The sequence below is a fragment of the Clupea harengus genome, chromosome 8, assembly GCF_900700415.2.
Source record: "Clupea harengus chromosome 8, Ch_v2.0.2, whole genome shotgun sequence".
Lineage (NCBI taxonomy): Eukaryota > Metazoa > Chordata > Actinopteri > Clupeiformes > Clupeidae > Clupea > Clupea harengus.
Window position 1 is genome coordinate 732,919 of NC_045159.1, and position 20,116 is coordinate 753,034.

General features: G+C 41.6%; 1 protein-coding gene across 4 annotated transcripts in view; it reads right to left on the reverse strand.

Annotated features, from left to right (window-relative positions):
- camk2a (calcium/calmodulin-dependent protein kinase II alpha) overlaps nt 1–20,116 on the reverse strand; it is a 39,808-nt gene that overhangs the window by 17,977 nt on the left and 1,715 nt on the right. For all 4 annotated transcript variants that reach the window (XM_031571369.2, XM_031571370.2, XM_012832514.3 and 1 more), the window contains exons 2-6: nt 19,222–19,316; nt 10,301–10,360; nt 3,033–3,087; nt 2,297–2,362; nt 994–1,066 (exon numbers count right to left, since the gene is read on the reverse strand). In XM_031571369.2, the coding sequence (XP_031427229.1) occupies nt 994–1,066; nt 2,297–2,362; nt 3,033–3,087; nt 10,301–10,360; nt 19,222–19,316 (349 nt within the window). The remainder of the gene's footprint in view (nt 1–993; nt 1,067–2,296; nt 2,363–3,032; nt 3,088–10,300; nt 10,361–19,221; nt 19,317–20,116) is intronic.

Genomic DNA, 20,116 nt, shown 5'->3' on the forward strand with positions numbered 1-20,116 from the left:
ATGTCAAGTGAACCCTATGAGACTTAATGAATGGGAATTAAAATCCAACACCAATCACCGGTGCAAGTGAGTCACAATTCCTATTTATTTGGACCCTGCCTTCCACAGATATCAACACGCTTCGCCATTTTCTCCAGCATCACAAATCGCATGTTGCATCACCTCCATAATGCTCAGTGCCATTAATGATGGCATTGGGGAGGTGGAGGCGATCTCTCCTGCAGGGTGAGCTTTCCCTCCGCTCTGCCTCTGCCTCGGCCCCGGAAGCTGCGTTGCAGGCAGGGGAACGCGGGGGAGTATTGGCAGGAGCGGATCCATCTCCAGCCCACGCGCACTCGTGCTTTGAACCACACTCTAACCGCTGTGTAATTATCACCCATATTTCAGCGAGGTGGTCGCCACGTCCCCAGAGTACGGCCACCGCGGCCACGCCATCAGGGCTGAAGCAGCCAGAATTGGTTTGAGTAACAATACCAGACTGGATATTACACAGTATTGTGACTTTCCCCGGCGAGGTTGGGGGGGTGGGGTGGGGGGGGGTACATCTGTGTGTGTGTTGGGGAGGGCACAGAATGTGCATTTAATGTACTCTGGGCTCAGTGGGCTGAAGAGTGTAGTTGATGAGCTCATGGCCACGTAATTATCCTCTCATGATCTGGTGCTGAGAATCCTGTGAGCCGCAGTAACACAGCACCAGGGAGACAGTTAAAACCATATTTAAAAAGCCCCATAACGGCCAGTCTTGTCATACAGTAATTGCCTACAATAATGGCAACAAGTGATGTATCACTATCAGTTTGTTCCTCGGAGAGGATTCCAAATCGAGATCAAATATGTCCGGTATGTACTGTGATTCCTTTTTATGTTGTATTCCATGTTTTTGTAGTATTGGTCCACTATAGTGGCATCAAAGACGACACACCTACTTGTTTAACGCTGAATGAAATGACTTCAAGATACAGAACAACAATTTGAGTTTTAATTCATATTTACCTTGAGGTCTCTGTGAACAACACCCATCTGATGACAGTGCAACACAGCCTCTAGGATCTGCTGAATACAGTGACTACATGGGGACAAAATAACACCATGAAGGGCAATTAGAGAGACTTGATTGACTGACTAGCTGACAATGATACACAACTGACAATTAGCAATGATCAGACGCGCTTCAGTGTTTCAGCACTACAGCCACCACTACTACTCTGGACTGGGATTCATAATCTGAGGCTGTGTGTGTGACGGGAGCTCCGTGCGTGAAGAAAGTGTGCACCTTGGGTGGTAAATCTGTAAGATGCTAATTAACTGATAGTAAGCGCTGTTCATCTCCATGGCAGTGGCGCACAGAAGCTAAGGGGTAGAGAAGACACAGCCTTGTTAGTTGATCCTGCGATTGGTCTTGGTCTGGTGGTGGGGGTGGCTACTCCCATCTGAAATCATCACTCATTATCTTGTTTTGGAAATCTGCCAGGGTATCGGAGGAGTGACCAAAGACTGATGCCTATCCTTCCCTTCCCTTCACTTCTCCAGAGGTATTTGAAGGCTGAGGTCCTCCACAGCCTCAAAAGTGAATTGATGCTGAATTGTTTTGACTCATTGTCAATGTCAATGTTGTCAGTGTCACTGTCATATATTCTGACCTGTGCAAATTGTACAGTTGAAACACACACAGTGCTGCATATCTTCTCATGCTTCTGATACTTTAACTGCAGGTTTTAATGAGTCTGTTTCAGGTTAATTTTATTGGCATATCCTGCAAAGCTTCTAAAGAGTGCTTTGCTAGATGGTTGATTAGCTATTGATTAGATACTTAATTAGTTAGATGGACATTCGTTTTATTCTCCCTTTTTGTGTTTACACAGTGTTTGTTTCTCTGACCATTTCTTTGCTCAGTTCTTACCAGCCTGTTTCATGATCAATATGACACTTTTATGAAGCACAAGTTGAGAAGATGAGTTTCTATATTAATTATGTGTGCTGTAATGATCTTTCACGATCATTTCTGGCCTGGTTTGTTACACACACCGAGACCAATTATACATACTTTGAGCACGCAAGGGTGCTGGATTGATTTGACCCCACCCAACACTTAATTCACAGTAAAACCTTTCCTTTGAGATAATTAACATAGTGTAAGGAAGCAAGTGCATCCGGCTATTCCAGCTACAAGTCCTCTTTAGCTTCAGAAATATTTGGGGACACCTCGGCAGCCAAAAATGCCCCATTGCTACCCTTAGGGCCAGTTGTGCATGGCAGTTGTGTGATCACAGGAGAACATTAGTCTTTTTCCTCTTACCTTGCGTCCGCTTCGCTGTAGTACTCCCGTGCAACTATGTCCTCAAAGAGCTCCCCGCCTGTCACTCTGGTGAACAAGCACACGTGTTACTCAACCTGAACATGACACAGACATCATAACTCATGTCCGTCAGTTTCATCTCAGTTCATGGCCCGTTTGTCACTGTCCCTGACTGATATGTTGGAGGTGAGGTGGGTAGCCTCGTCCATGAAGGGTCTGTAAGGTTTCGGGGTTTACCTCCAGGGTATGGATTGTTAGGATTGGGGGCCCTATACATAGTTTTCTTTGTCTGTCTGTCTGTCTGTCTGTCTGTCTGTCTGATCACTTTCATCTCTGTGTTGTTTTTCATCTGAGCCTTGAAATGCCTTTGTCAACATGAAACGTTTTATTTTTTTTTTCACACAGAAGCAGAAATAATAACTTTTGGAAATGAGAGGCAACAAATAAATGCCAAATAACAATCACTTCGATGGTGAAAGACATTTGTGATCAAAGTATATTCTGGAGGTTCAGTAATGAAAAGTGGCAGAGTGCAAATGTGTTCAGCAGGAAACGCTCTCTAATTCTGCCTGCTTTCAATCTATTTATCTTTTTCATTACACCAGCATGCAAGTTTCAAGACACGTATACAGATATCAACTGAATTATTTTAGGGGGGTTTTACCCCCCAATTTTTCCTATATTCTGAATTATGTGTGCTGCCCATCTAGACAGACAGAAGGCATTTTTCACTCACAGGTCAAATATCAGATAATGGTGTCCCTCCTCTGAGATGCTGTCATGGAGACGCACTGGAAAGACAAGGAGGGGGGTTAAGGGGTGCAGAGGGTGTGAGGTATTTATAGTGATTATTAAAGTAAAGAATCATAAAACACTTTTACATGCCGACAAGCACTTCATAAAAGAGCAACTAGAGATGGTCACTTTGTCAAGTTCCAGACATCACTATCAGTATCACTGTGCAAAAGAATAGATAATCCTTTGCACAATTTAGCCCACCAACTATCCACCCCCTTCCCTCTTCCTGCCATGCAAAGTGTTATGATGCGCTGTATGCAAGTGTGTGTGTGGGTGTGTGTGTGCACTCAGAGAGAGAGAGAGAGAGAGAGAGAGAGAGAGAGAGAGAGAGAGGGAGGGAGGGGGGTGGAGGGAGAGGGAGGGAGGGAAAGAGGACTCATGCATGTCTGTGTGTGGGTGCTGAGATTGGAGAGAACAAGAGGAAAGGCTGCTGTTTAGATAGCACCAACTTGCCAAATCCAATGCATAGCAACCAGTGGAAAAATTACATAAAACTGCAAGAGCTAGTTTCAGACCATTATTCTCTATGTGTTTCTCACAGCAATTAGATCTGCAAAATCACCTTTGCTAACTTCCTCTTGACCTAAAACCTCACAAAAAATGAAATAAAACAATAGACCAACGTAACACAATAAATCCCTCATCCTCAACAGCCTTAAACCCACGGAATATTGCTGCAGGCCAAAGAACCCTTCATGTAGAATGGAAAGGGCTCCATGTTATGTAGAATATGTCCAGACACATTACTGTGAATGTTAGACACAGGCAAAGGGGAATGTCATTACAATCTACTATGACATAAAAAAAATGGTTTCGTAAAAATATACTAACTACATATACACATCGCATTTAATGAAAACTCAATAAAGGTAATAAATCAACACATACATTGGTGTCCCACTTATCCAATCAAATAATGCTGCAAATCCAGCACAATCTTTTGGTATTTGCAATGAAACTGTTTTTAGATTTAGATTTAAGCATCACAATCGCATGCCGGTACATGTCAACAGTCTGAACCATGTGTTGCTCCAAATGCTTTTCAATTAATGCAAAGTAGTGTCTGACAAGCTTCCAGCCTGTCAATATCTATCTCCAGGAGTCTGTTTCCCTCTGAATGGCCAGCCTGTCTGCATGTGTTTGTTTCTTTTGTGACTGCACGCAACATGACAGGCTTTCCTTCACGTCTGAGTGGCTGTTCTCGACTGCATCAATTGTCAGCGGGGAAGTACAGTCACCCCACACGCGGCGTCTTCAGCTCATCTCAAGCAGCAGTCCACAGACACCCGGCGGCAATGTGAGGAGATCTACAGTGACGCACTCATGTTTGTATATCAACAAAGAGGTCCCATACATGCAAACACACAAGACACAAGCAGTGACTCTGGGCAATATTAGCACATCATTCTTTGTTTGTTTAGTTAGACACAGGATAAGGTGTTTCCTTAGGTGCTGGAGGGTTATGGGACTCACATGATAGCCAGATCTCGCTACATCAAATGGTTTCTTCGTACCTAAATAAATCAGCCGTGCTGTACTTGACACCTTACTTTGGCGTAAAGGTGGATATGTATGACATGGGGCAAGACACAATATAAATCCTAAATATAAGTGCTAATCACACAAAGATCCTACAACAGCAATAGATAGAGATAAAGAACATCCAAACATGCTTAACAATGTAATTGCATGCAAACGATTATGCATGGAGTGCATTTAACATATGATGCAATGCTTCAAAGCTGTATCCACATTGTGTTTACATGCAAACAGGACACATCACTCTTCATTATCAGAAATAGTAATGCAGCGTGTAGGGGGTTGTCTGCTTCCGCAGATGTTGTGTGTGTGTGTGTGTGTGTATAGCTCGCCCCATAATGCTGTGCGTGTGTGGCTGTTAGAATGTTTAATGTTTGATTCTGTGTTTAATGTTCCATTTTAGAATATATTCGTGCTTCCATGTTTGTGTTAATGGCAGCATGTATTACTGATTTCCATTTTAGTCCATGTGAGTTATGCTGGCTTAATGTGTAGTGTGTAGCTCCCTGTGTTAGTTTAGCGTTAAATGTCCACTGTCGCCATAAGTGTCAGTGTAACAATATGAGCCCTGCCTCTCGTCCCTGTTTGTGGTGTCGTAAGGCCACCAGGGTGGTACTCCCAGGGTTGTGAGGTGCATGGGCCACAGGAGCTGCGTTAAAACCCCAGATCTCTGTCTCGCTGCCCATTCTGTCTGGCTATCTCACTACAGCAGGGGTTCTCAAACTTTTGCAAGCTGGGCCCCCCCAAAGCTGGTTAGGGGTAGTTGGGGCCCCCCCATCCACCCGCGGCCCGCCGCCACCGCCCTCAACTACACCACCATATATAGATAGATAGATAGATAGTGTATTGTTATTGATAGGCCTGACATGTCAAGGTTAGGCTATTGTTATTGTTAGGCCCATACAGACAATTATTATAACTATTTATTTTTATTATTGTTATTATTATTATCAGTAATAGTAGGTATTATTATAATTAATGATTATCGACCAATTATTATTATTGTATTATTATTATTATCATAATAATAATAAGTGGTATTATTGCTATCATTAGGATACTGTTATTATTATGGGCCTCTTGTGATCTTTACAAAAAAAAGAATGACGAAAGAGGGGAGATGCTTAAGTCTACTGTCACTCTTCAGCTGCTCTTTCATGTCTAGTGACAGCTCATCTGCTGAGCAGAGAAATGGATCCCGAACTCAGGCGAATGAACGGTAGTCCTCTTTGAAATAGGACCCAAACTGATTTCTGATATTCGGCGTGATACAGTGTAATTTGACATAGGAGCTAAACTCAGCACAATACCTATCATTATTCTAAACGTGTTGCGTGGCCGGCAAAATCAGTGTTTCGGCAATTGTATGGGGTTTGCCAAGCTTAGCAATTCTATGAGCAACTACATAAGATGCTCCAGACACTGCTTGGAGATAGTGCTATGCTTGGACATGGTGGTTCGTTGTTGCTGGAGGCCATCACGTTTATGTTTAAAGAAGTCCACAGGCTTCTCTTTCTGACTTTTACGAATCAGAAACTTGTCCATGTTGTGTTTGTTTGCTGATACAGCGTATGAAGTTAATAAAGTTCTAATTTCAACGTCGTGTTCTTGTATGTGTGGTTGTGAACGACTTGCACACGAACAATGGATAAGGCTGTGCTAGGCAATGATTCCTAACCAAACGAACTGTACACAATGTAGACAGGGACAGCACAAAATAGTATTCAAGTGCTGGTGTTTTATTTGTTGCGGTGGATGATCAAAAAATGTAAAGGTAGGCTAGGTGTTAAGGAGAAAAGGGCTAGCTGTAGTTGGAAAAGGTAGCTAGCTAGGCTAGCTCTCGGGGCTACGAGCTTTTCTAAAAGATTGTGGAGCAAATTACTCCTTAGAATAGGCTACGAATAGACCTACTGCAAGTGCAGTAAGGTATTACTAAGGAAGGAGTGAGTCTTTAAAAATACTGTTTATAAAGCAATGAATATCTGAATGATAGAGGAAACAAGAGAAATTGCACAAACTCTGCAAAGTGTCGTCTCAGGGTGAGCGCTTACCTCCATGCCTGCGTTTTGTTTTTATACTCGGAAGCGGAGGTGCTACTCGCGTTGAAATGATAATACTCCGTTTTGATTGGTGGATCAGGAGCAAAACAGTATTTGATTTGTTTGGGTCAGTCCAGCCCCTTGCATTTCGCTACTGAGGGAGCTTTCACTAACCAGTGACAGGTCGGCGGTTTTTTTTCTTTCTCCGTCTGTGACATCGCGCCCCCCCTGGAGAGTGTTCGCGCCCCCCCAGGGGGGCGCGCCCCCCACTTTGAGAACCACTGCACTACAGTAATGACCAGAAAAAGGAATGGGTGGTTTCACTGAAGACAAACAACTTCAGACAAGAAAATCTCTGTCCACTGGCTCAGTCAAATAAAAGCCTTCTTTCTCTTTTATCATACTTAACATAATGACGACGCTGTTAACGATGTTGCTGTGGTTATAATTGCTTAGCCCACAAATCCATTCTTCAGAAGTGCCTTGTTATGGGCAATATCATGCATCTAGGTATCAGTTATTACCGTACCGTTTATGTTCTTATGTACTTCCTGGGGTTTGCTATTAATATGTGGAGTTCATTTGCAAGTGTCTACTTTTCTTATTGTGAACAAAGATTAAATAAAGTGTTCATATGATACACAGTGGAGAAGACTCTGGTTCCTGATCTATTAAAAGCATTTCTGTTGCTATGCATTAGCCAGCCAGACTTAGAGCAAGCAATTATATGAAATCCTGTATCTAAATGTCTTGAGAAGAACAGAATTGTGTCATTTTTAGCCAACAATTCAAAGCATGGGCTTTGCTTTGATCACCAACTTCTGGGTGCCAACCTCATTGGCACAAACTGCTGGGTGCCAACCTCATTGGCATGCTGTACGCCAAAAAAAAAAAACTGGCACCATGCCCCTTGCACCTCGCACCTGTGCCAGCGGGACCCTGAGCTCATCAGACATGTTGGTCCGCATCTCCTGGATCGGCGTGGGTGGACTCTGGCTATTTGACAGTTTAAACACCAACAGTTGCCTCTGAGAGAGAACGCCTTTTACAGAATGTGCCAGGAAACAAATACAGCGCACTCCCTGTCGCCAGGCTGTGAAGATAAACCTTAGAGAGGGATGCAGACCCGCACAATGATACAGCAGATTAAAGACAAGAACCACCAGACTAATGACCTCCGGGCTTGTCTTTTTAAGACCAGCATGACATTCTTGAATCAAAGCAACTTTACTAATGCCTCATGGTCTCCTTAGTCAATAAAACAAATGTTGGTGTTACTCAATCTGCAGGGAAAGGCCTGCGTGCGAGTCTGTGTGACTCCATTAAAGCCAAGCTGAAACCTGAGAGCTAGGGACATGACATCAGAGAGGTGAGAATGTTCTAATTGCCGGTAACGGACAACACCTTCAGCTGATACATTATCAAGGGAGTGCTAACATGACTTCATTAGACACACATACCCATAGGCTAATGAGGCCTCATTTTAACTCTGCTGCTACAAATCACACCAGCGCAGTCTGTGATTAACGCCTGCACCGTATCACCATCATCAAATAAGAAAAACAAACAAATCTTGATCAGCCGGAGGACTGAACATGTTTGATTACACTGTCTGGGACAAAGTCTTTCATAGGCTGCCATTTATTTCCAGAAAATCAATAGACTACCACCAAAGCACTCAAAATTGTTTTGAGTTAGCGCCCACCTAACTCAATAGAAAACCAAAACAGCAAGTGGAAGCAACAGCCTTTCACAGTTTTCCTGATATGTCACAAATATCTGCAGGGATTCATAACACTGACTTATACACTGACAACAACTCTTTTCTTTGCACTGTTTTGAAATAGGTAAATCTAGATAATTCCAGAATGGCACAAAGCCATTGCCAATATTGCCAAGAGCTATTGCCAATTTGTAGACAGACCACCGTTAAGAGTAAATAAAAAGTAAGTAAATAAAATTAAATCTTGTATATACTGCATCTAAACATGTCTGTGGAGTCAAAGGGGCATCAAAATAAGCAGTTCCCATTAAAAACAGTTTCTTTTGAACAGTACTAGCTATAAAGTTTAGCTGTTTGCATCTTACCTGGTTACTAAAGAGGGTTAGTTGGTCATCCTTTTAGGATTTGGAACCCTACTTTCAAGGGGACGTACATTTGTATTGCAAAACACTGTATTACACCTCTGTGACTGAAGTGTCCCTTCCCCCGGGAACTTGGATTTATAGCATGGTAAAACAGACCCTATGGCAAGTATGCGTCTTATACATCTGATATGTTTCTTCCCGAACCCCATAGGTAATATATCTCTATTAGCAGGGAGACCCTTGACAGATTATGTAATCCTCAAGTGTGCACACAGCCAAAGGGCAGAGCCTTCACAGAAGTAGCTTGTGACCATATTCCTTTCCTATGCACAAACCAAGAGAGGAAAAACTCATACAGGCAAACATTTTAACAGTTGTCCCTCTTCTCCCAGTTAGTCATATGCTGCTCGATTCAAGAGCTATTTCTCTGTTTCAACAACTTTTTTTCTTCCTTACCGATTTCACGGTAAGTGCGAAGAGATCTCAGATTCTTTCTCTCTGGTCTTTTCTCAACCCATTTCAACACTCTTAATGTAACCCTAGTTTTGGCAAAGATCAGCAGAGACAGGTTTCCCTTCACAGAGAAAAGAGTGTGGATTTCTTGGATTAATAATGCAACAATCTTGTCTGTGCTACCGAGGGATCTGCATTATTAAATACGCAGTGGGCTAAGAAAAGTACCCCACAGCCTGTTAATCAGTATATTACACAGCCCGCTCCTGGACGAACTCTTTATGACACCCAGCGTTTACTTCCTAGACCTCCTAATTTCCCCCACACCACTTCTACACTCAAAAGGTCTTAATAGGTTCCGTTTTTCAGAGCTACAGAGTGAATGTAATGTATGCTTTCGGATTACGTTCAACTAATCAACTTAATTAAATGCATCAGTTAACATTAATAAAGCTTTAACTATAGCATGTAAATGCATGCCTAGTTTCTATGGGAAAGAATAACTATTGTTTCCTTCAGAGTTAATCCTTCGTGCAAGAAGGTCATGCTAAGGACACCGATGAATGATGTCTTAAACGCTACTTCATTTACATTTAGTCATTTAGCAGACGCTTTTATCCAAAGCGACTTACATATGTGCGACTTACAAAGTATACACATTTTACATTTACACTGATGGCACACTGCACATCAGGAGCAATTAGGGATTCAGTGTCTTGCTCAGGGACGCTTCGACAGGGAATCGAACTAGCAACCTTCTGATTACTAAACGACTTCTCTACCACTGTACCACTGTCGCCCCACTTAATTTCCCTAAAGTTTTTGAGCATACATGAAAACAATATTTCAGACTCGTTAGGTATCCTTGTACCACTGATGCACATAAAATGCTAAGTAGAGTTAAAGGTCTCACTTTGGTCAAGAGGAAGGCTGTTTGAAGTACAAAGTTACAGCACAAAACTGATAATGAACACACACACACACATACCGGGTTAACAGACTTTCTGGACCTCTAGCAGAGGACATATGAGACAAGGGGTTGTGGAAGCAGATGATTAGCCCCTACCTCATCGCTATGGGAACTCACCTATATTGGGGTGTTTCAATAACCGGCAGATCCTAGCCTCTCGATCCAACTTCTGATGATCTGAAATGAAAAAAGGAGTTAGATGAAATTCAATGCTTCTATTCTCCACACATTTGTCCTCTAGGGACTGACCTATGACCTATGACATGACATTGACCTTGACATTGACCATGACCTGATACAAGTGTCTCAGCTACTGTAATAATACCAAGGATGATACAAACACAAGTTTAGTGTGTTTCAAAAAAAGGGTTTTGCCGCATTCTGCATCATGCATTTGATACATTAGATTGAACGGCACCAAAAATATCCCTTCACCTTCTTTCAATTGTCAATACATACTACATGCACTTCTTCTCATGTCGGGAAAAAATTGTACCACTAATCTTTAAAACCCAACCTGCAGCAGAGCCTAAATCAAATGATTGCACCTATGATGGCTGTGGCATGCAGCCCTGTGAAAACTGTTCTGAGCGCATAATTAGGATGGTGGGACTGAAGGGCGCTGTTAATCAGAGCTAATGGTGGACATTGTAATTTGGGGCAGAGCATTGATTGAGGAGTTTCCCCAAGCCTGGAGGTCACTCGCCCTAACACTATGAAGGCCTATAATGAGAGTGAGGAAGTAGGAGAGGCGGTAAACAATCCCCCCCCCCCCCCCCCCCCACACACACACACACCTCACCTCCACCCTCCCTCGTTTACTGCCTGCCCTCAGACAATCTCAGAGTTCACTTTTTAACAAGCTCCCCAAAATCAGCCAGAGGAAAAAAGAAAATGTCCACCAATTTCCTCCTTCTGGTTTTTTTTCTCCATTTATTTCTGCGAACTCGCAGATGGCAAGTCAGTATGGAGACATGCAACATTTGGAGGTGTTACTGCTGGTGCTTTGCTCAACAACCAAACAAAGCTTCCATACTCTGTTTTATGTACAAAGAGAATAATGTTTAATATGCAGTTGCAGGTGAAGTCTCATTTTTCTCTCATATCCACTTGGTACTGTTTGCTCGGGCACACTACCATTATCAACCACCAGAGATGGAGATTATATCAGGACCCCCCCCCCAACTGTCATATCAGCATTTAATGTGATATTCAATCTGTACTCCATCCATCTCTTTACACTGTACTTTGTTCACAATGTAACATATAAGCAAAGACATGCAGTGAACTTTGAGAATGGTGTTGCTAGGCAACCGTGCAGAACACACCAGGAATAGAATTATAAGATAGAGGGGAGGGGGAAGGCACCCTCAGTGGGTTGGAAAAGAATGAAAAAAAATGAAACATGAAATATATCATATTCTAGCCTTGAATAAATTCAACTGTAGGAACACTGGGAATCCAATTACAAAAAAAAACCACTTCAAATTCAAGGCATGGGTAAATATGTAAGATATGACCCACTCTGTAGCTTTGAGGTCATCACCCATCAGGAACAGGGTGATGACAATGTTCCTCTTGATTAAAATGATTATTCTTTTAAAAATCATATGGAAGCTTCAAGCAGAGGCTGTTTAAGTAGGACTGGAGTATCAGATATGAAGCTAGAAATGCCCCTAGCTAGATGCTAGTATGCTATCTCAATACAAAAAGGAGTAATGTATGAAAAAACTTCAACAGTAACCTTAATGAGAAATCTCATTAATTGTCACACCTGAGTCAACTCAAGATGTTAGATAATCATTGTTACCCATGGAATAGGAAGAATGTAAGCCTTTTAAGTCGTAACAGTGAGAGCCTTCTTTAATTATAATATACCAGTTACTAGAAAAGTCATATGTTTTTTAATGAATACCCACATCCAATGACAGGGTTGGGAAGGTTACTTTTGAAATGTAATGCAGTAGGTTACAGATGACTAGTTACCCTGTTCAAAATGTAATAAGTCATGTATACGTATATGCTACATATAAGCTTTTTACCAAAATGAAAACATTCGGATGTAACCCCTTTGTAATGACCAATATTTTGATTAGTAACTGTACGTTTAATTCAATAAATGTTTTCTCATTAATTGTTACGGATTACAATTCCATTTATGTCATAATTTACTTATGCAAACCTGTAAGTGTACATTTCTATGCCAAGTTCATAACAAACAAGCAATCAAATTGAACACAATGTATCCACATATTTCAAAGGGCCTGTAAACTGGAATACCTCTGCACAAAATGATATGGACAGAAATAATTCATCTAGGGGGCATATATTTCACATGGATGAGGCTGCATGCTCAGTGTTGTCTGGTAAGGGACCAATGACCCAACTGGATTAGAGCAGATCAGACAACCGATGGGATCTACACACACACACACACACACACACACACACACACACACACACACACACACACACACACACACACACACACACACACACACACACACTCACACACACACACACACACACACACACACACTCACTGCAAATGTACACTGTCGTCACAAAGTGTCCAAAAGAAGGGGGCGTTTATGTGTCATGTCTCAAGATTAGATGTCAATCCTTGATGATTGATATTAAGCCTTTATAAGATGACAATCCTTCCACACAGTTCATTTACACAATTATCATGATCCATCACATTGTATTCATGCTATATTGCCAAAATAATCGTGTTCTTTCAGAGAGTGTAAAACCACTCTTTGTCCACTAGGAAATGCAGGCTATGTGTGAATTAGACAGGTTAACTCAGTTTGGGTATAATGCCAGTCCTCTGCCACACCAGCATTCCACGCAAAATAGTGCATTAGAAAAGCTGAGATCATCAATACTGTTTTGCGTACATAACGGACAAACGTCTCTTAACATAGTATTTTCACAACAACATGGCTTGAGATTTAACTGAAGTTCAATCACACCTTTATTTATTTGTTATTGTGCAAACATATCACCACTGCCCATGGATTGAGCTGTGAGCGTACACTGAGTGAGTTTTCCTACATGCACAGTAAAGGAAAATACTAAAGCCCACAAAATCACTGATGTGTGTGGCCAATAAGAACAGAGGTAGAAGACCAGACCACAACAAAGTGGAAGAGATGCAGTCTGTGCTTGTTTAATAAATGTTTCTTTATTGCTTTCTTGAATATATCTACCCTTCCACATTAAACATTGTCTTTTTTAGTCTAATTCATTTCGGGTAACCAACTTCTGAAGAATGCCTGACTGAAAGGCTAGCAGGGATTTAGAAATAGAGATAACCCTGTCTTCTTCTTGGATATGCACGTTTAGATATATCCAAAATGTATAAACACACAGACACACATGGGGAGTTGTATGATCTGCCAGGACTTAGCGTTGAACAGAAATCCCCAACAGACTGGCTGAGTTTTTTTGGCCTCTCTGAGGAAGCAGCATCGCTGTCATTCGCAGCACAGTAGGGTGCTGTCTGAGATGTCCTACACACTCAGTGCCTTCTGACATGACTTTACATACACAAACGCACACACACACACACACACACACTCTCATAGAATACCAAACAAAATCACCCGTCCAATCTGCCGGTATCCCACACACACACATGCCAAGAGCAGGAGCCACAGGCCAAAGGCCGGTTGCACTCTATACAGTTAAAAAAAGCACAAACAAAGCCACATCGTCTCATTTCAACATGGACTATGTGTCCCATATCTCTATCAGATAACTCTTACATCAATGACACAAAGGCATGAATTAGGGAACAAGACATATAAAGCTGCATAGACTGTGTGTGAAACTCAAAATTTTATAGTAAATGACATTTGACCTAAATATATGAAAGACGTGTATATCTTGGCGTATATGAGTAAAATTGTGCCTGGGGTAAAGCTGCTGCGGTTGAACGGTTATTTGCATGCACAACTACACATGGCTTTGGAAAAGCCAACAATTGCTTATGTGGTCAGCATTTACATTTACTTAGCAGGGAATCAATGATATGACAGGCCAAAATATGGCAACATACAACACTACTGTATCTCCTGCGACTGGCAATATCCATGATCCAGAGGACTCCACCCATGATTCAGGTTGGCTGAAGTCTACTCCCTAGCTCACTCTGTGTCACTCTATACCAGCCCAGCGGTCAGTTCTCCATTTATCAACGTACTACTTTTATGTGATGTTATCTAATCTTTACGACTCAGATTGTTCTCCCCTTGTCTAAGCCCAGCCTCGGCATTTAGTCACCTGTCATTTCACCTCACTGCATAACTGGTTGTTCTCTTTGTGCGGTGCCCCTTGCTTTCAACTGTACCCTATTCCGAAGGTGAGTAAGCTTACCCACGCAAACCTCTCCAAAGACCCTTCAGTCCTGAGTGTCCTGGATCCCGAGACATCCACCACCATTGCGGGGCCACTGCCCCATACAGCTCTTCATGTGAGAACAGAGTGGGAGGACTTGCGTCTCCAGCAGCTTCGGGCCTGTTCCAGACTCCTCGTCTCTCTGAGTAAACACCTCTTTGAGTCACTGCTTCTCAGCTTCCCTTTAACGGACTATAAAGCCAAGTCCAGCTTGGAAGTGAAAGTGGATGTCTCAAACCTTATCACTAAAAGACCAGCTGTTTCAGAGCATGTGAATTCTTAATGCATCTAGTCGTTGAATAATTATGGCCACATTAAGGACCTTTATATGAAAGATAGGGGGATAGAGAGTATTGACTAGAACATTTTCCATAATGAATAAAGAAGAACCTAACAAGAACGAGTGACATGCCACTCATTTTTTGGAGGTGCTGCTGCTTCCATCTATTTACGCAAAATGAAACACCTATTTTTTTTATTTACCTTACGTAAAGGGCTGTGTAGTAATATTTTTGTGTCTGGTGGACGTGGATTAACTCATGGAGGTATGAATAGCCTCGCTCAAACAGGCTGACTGCTGAGAGGTGGACAACCAGGTTGTGGGAGAAAATGGGAAATGGGAGAGGTGCCAAACACGCAACAAGTTCTGATTGAGTAAAAGTTAGAGGACGGAGTTGGTTCTAATTGGCCATGAGAAACGGCCAAACACAAGAAAGTGGGAGGAACTAGGTTCCTTTAAAAAAATAATAATAATAATTACCAGCGATTCATACTTGGAGATCATCCATGGACCATCTTCTATTGTGGCTTAGAGACTACAGTAAACTTCAGATCTACACATCCAGCCTCTTGACTTCTGATTGTGAAACTGCAAGGAAGTTGCTCTTTTCTCTGCAACAGTTCACATCTTCCTAAAGTCTCAAATGTGACAATTAGGGACACCCTCTCCCAACCACCCAACCCCCAAAAAATGATATCAGGCCAATATGACAGCTAATTCTGCCATTTCCTTGTTTTGACAGCCAGTACCAATTGTTAGCCAACTGCATCCCTGGCTGCCAAATCGCCATTGTGACTAACCTGTAAAATTTGATGAGGTTACCCTGCATCTAATTTAAATATCTCCAAAGGAGAGTGGGGTCTGTTGCTGGAATGAGAATACAATGAAATCTTACTCGTAAAGTCCAAACAAGTTTTTTTTAAGTTCAATTAAGACAGTGTTTGGGCTCAAAGCAAGGATTAGACATCCAGATTACATAATTAAAATGACTCATTTTCAATCATCAGGATGTTTAATCCAAGATATGGGACTCAACCCAATAGATGTGTGAGCTTGGGGGGTAAATCAAAGTGTAGTCAGACTTATTGGTATGTAAGACACTAGCAAACACATATATGGTAGGTGTATAAATGGGCTAAATTAGTTTTTCGATGGCACTGGTCTGGCATCCCTAATCAGGCATGTGGGATTGGGAAGGACTTTTTTTCAATTGCTGTAAGCGATGACTGACTTTGTAATTGGTGTGAGATTAGTGTGAGTGGAGATTGGAGGATGGAGCTTTAAGCAGACTCAGTACTGACGTAACTTCAGGAGCTTTGTGAAAGGGTGGATCCACCCTCTCCTGATCTCACCACTCTCTTTTCATTGTCTGTGCTCTGGCGATGGCCTTGAGGTTGTTGTACCGCATGTTTCTGTGGTTGGTAATGGGCATGCTCCAAGTCCAGGCAGGCTGCTGCAGAATCCATAGGGTTCTATGACTCATGTTCACTGACAAGCTGACTTCAAGGGTCAAAATAACCACACTGTAGTCCTGAACAGACATCTGTTCAAAACCACATTTTCAAATGTCCCTTTGCTAATACCATTTGTTTGTTATCTAAAAGCTGACCAATAAGTAAACACAACTAAAAATAATAATAAACACTGAAAACAACATAAATTCTTGCGTTGTTTAAATATTTATGCATTGATTTCTGACACAAAGACAGACTGAAATATAAATAAACTATTTCTTTCAGAATAACCAAACATTACATTAACATACACCAGGTAATGTAGTTACAGCGTTATAGAGGTTCATTTAATTACTTAAATGCTTATTATTGATCTGTTGAAACCTGGCTAAGCCAGTCCCCATACATTACATTCATTGTGGTCTGGAACTGTTCTAATTGTTCTAATTGTGTTAATTTTAATCGTGGGAATATCTGATTCTATATCAGATATTAATTTGGCCCTTTCATGGCAAGGTTTCTTCAGCCTTACAGATTTATTCCGGTTGTTGCAATGAGACCTGATACAAATATATGCTGTTTGCAAGTGAGCTAATCAGAAAATTCACACAGTTGCTCTGAGTGTACTTTCAGCAAATGTGATAAGAAGACCGCCTGGTATTTTGAGTGGATATCCATTATGATTGAGCAATATGTACTTTTCACAACATCCCACCATCCAGACATTACACATTACATTTGTCGCAGTCGGAAGAGGTGCAAAGTACACATTTGTCAGAATGTTGACCTTCCAGAATGCCTTAAACATACTTTTTGTCTGGGCTATTGTCACTCACCAAAACATTTAATATGCTGTAAAGACTAAGACACCTGGATGGTCTTTGATGATGTGTTGAGATGGAATTCATTAGATGCACTGGAAATGGGATTTCTTCAAAAATAGAAGTTTTTCTAGATGGCTGTCCCATTTGAGTATCAATCCCTTGCCACCGCAAATAAGCACATGCAAGCATCCATTTTCATTTCTCAAAGGTTTCAAGGATTTTGGAGGGACGACCACTCAAATACTGAACATGAGGCTCTCTGGCTGAATGGTGAGTTAAACCTCCTACTGATGACTGGTGAGAACTCAAGGGGTCATGGAGTCATTGACTCACTGAAATGCACTAGTGAATGTCTGGAAGCATTTGAGGTTAACTGAACACATCACTCACCTGTGGTTTCATTAACCAACTAGCTTAATCTAAGTCTACACAAACTATGAATCAAACTTGGGTTTGCTGTATGATTTGAACTGGCTAAAAGTACATAAGCCAAAGATCTGTAACTGATCAGTGTTTGCACAAGCATTCCACAGAAGTGAATTAAAACAACAAACCTCTAGCTAGGAATGTTGGGAGACGCTAATGGTCAAAGACAGCTGGCCAACCTTTCAAAAGTTGGTTTACCCTTGATACAAACCGATGCAAACTTGGGTGGCTAGCTAGCCAACATAGCTAGACAGCAACCAGGGCTAAGAGCACTTGGTATCAGTAGCCTGCTGACGTCCAAGAGCAAGTTTGCTAATGTCGCCTAGATAGATAGCAGCCAAACTTCTGCCAAGATACCCAGCTCGAAACTCACAGTGAAAGACAAGCGAGCCTATTTGCTACCACTGGCAAATATATCCCAAATACTAAATGCCATAACTTACCAAGTTCTTGCGAGTTTTCATCATCGCCCCCGTGCAAACTACACAGTGCACATACGGCCCAACGGGACACCCAGTCTGATGGTATGTCAATCTCCCTATAACATGACCGTGTCCCATCAAAAATTAATTTGAAGCTGTTATCTTAAGGTACAGTTTTTACATACTGTAGCATGCCAGGGTGTTGCAATGCTTCTTTGTGCTGATGTGAATGATGACTGTAAGTAGTCTCACCCCATAATGCTTTGTGCTGATGTGAATGATGACTGTAAGTAGTCTCACCCCATAATGCTTTGTGCTGATGTGAATTATGACTGGGGTTGAAGAGTAGGATGCTTTAGGTTTATACCAACAGTATGAAAGCACTGAAATAAAGCATGTAGTCTAAAACCAAAATGTTGTAGCTCATTTGCAAAAGTGGCCATGTTTATAACCCTTTCAGAAGCTTCACTAAGATCTGTTTATAGGGTAGTAAGACTCAAGATGACTCAAAACCAAGACAATTCAGACATTATTTGAATGTCATACATGCAAAAAGACATAGTTACATTTTGGGAGTGGTAATCATACTCTTAACACCTCTGTATCAACTAAAACCTCAAGGTTACAAGACTGTTGAATTATGTGTGTCTATACACCGAGAGTGGGAGGTTTAAGTGCAAAAATGCTTTTGAAACACACCCACACTTTTAGTATGTCTTTCATGTGCTATCTGCTCTTTAATAGCACTTGGAGAAAGTACAAGCCAAACGGCCTCAACAGGAGACCAGCACCCCAGAACCTTTGATTGTATACTGGCCATCAGATGCTAGATGGCATATTCCTATAGTTTGGATATTTTATAGACTTTTCGTTAGTGACTATGGCTAAGTGGAAACCTAATTAAATAAATATATGTGGCAGTGCTGTGCTCTTGCTGTATTTTTCATTACTTACGAGGGAGAGGAAAAAAATCTCTTCTGAAAGAAATATGAGCCCTTCTCATATGGCCACTCTGAATACAGTCCACCCAAGAGCACTGGAAGTCCCATTAAGCTCTACAACACCGAATAGTGCATAGAACTAGGAGATATGTCACTGGACCTTTAGTAGCTTAATGAAGTGTACTGGAAGTATGGAAGTGAATTGGTGTGATTCCTGAACAGCTTTTTGAAGTGGCACACCATGTATTTAAGTGGAGGATATATTTGATGACAGGGCTTGCACTTACCCCTGGCAGAGAGCTTCTTGGTGTTGATTATCTTGGCAGCATACTCCTGCCCTGTGAGGACTTTAAGACATCTGCGCACCACTGAAAAAGCTCCCCTGTGGATCAGTTAAGCAGTACGTTAAGGGGTATTACTAACACTGCTAGTACAAACAAGTTGTAAAAAGAGGATAGGTTATTTAAAAAGACAAATGTCATCCAAACACTGTCAGAGGTGCAATAAAGCCAAATTTAATTGTAAAAAAAAAAAAAACAGTTCAAGTTATTCATCTTGATACATCTTATCTACCTACTGGCAGTGCCGTTAAAAAAAAAAAAAAAACATACTGAAAACTTGCAAAGGTTTGACACCATAAGGTTTGAACGCCAAACACTGGCTTTATGCCCAAATACATACCCACACTGTCCCACATTCAGTCACACTGTCAGAAACCATCAGAGAAATCCAGTCCACATGCTGTGTGTTTTATTGTCAGATGGCCTTTTTTATGTTAAGCTGACGAAATATTAGAGAATGCACTGATTTTCCAAGTCACATAAATAATGATCCCAAACCATTGTGTCCTGTTTCAGTGAGTAGGTTTAAGTAAAGGGGATGGAAAAGTGCACTGGGTTGCAGAAGACATTTACAGTAATTCTTCACAAACTCAATTATGCACAGTCCTACCCCTCCCTGTAGTTCCCCTGGCGCTAACCAAACAATTTGATTGAGTTACACAGCTGACTTTTCTTTCGTGAATGGCAAGATGACACAAGAACAGATTGTTGGTTATGTAATCCATCCCAATCGGAGGAAGGCTGCCTTATGTAGTTGCCTCTCGTGTCTGTCGTCACACACTAAAAGTGTAGTCACGGGAGATGCAGGGGTAGTACGAGGGTTATTTCATTGCATAACCCC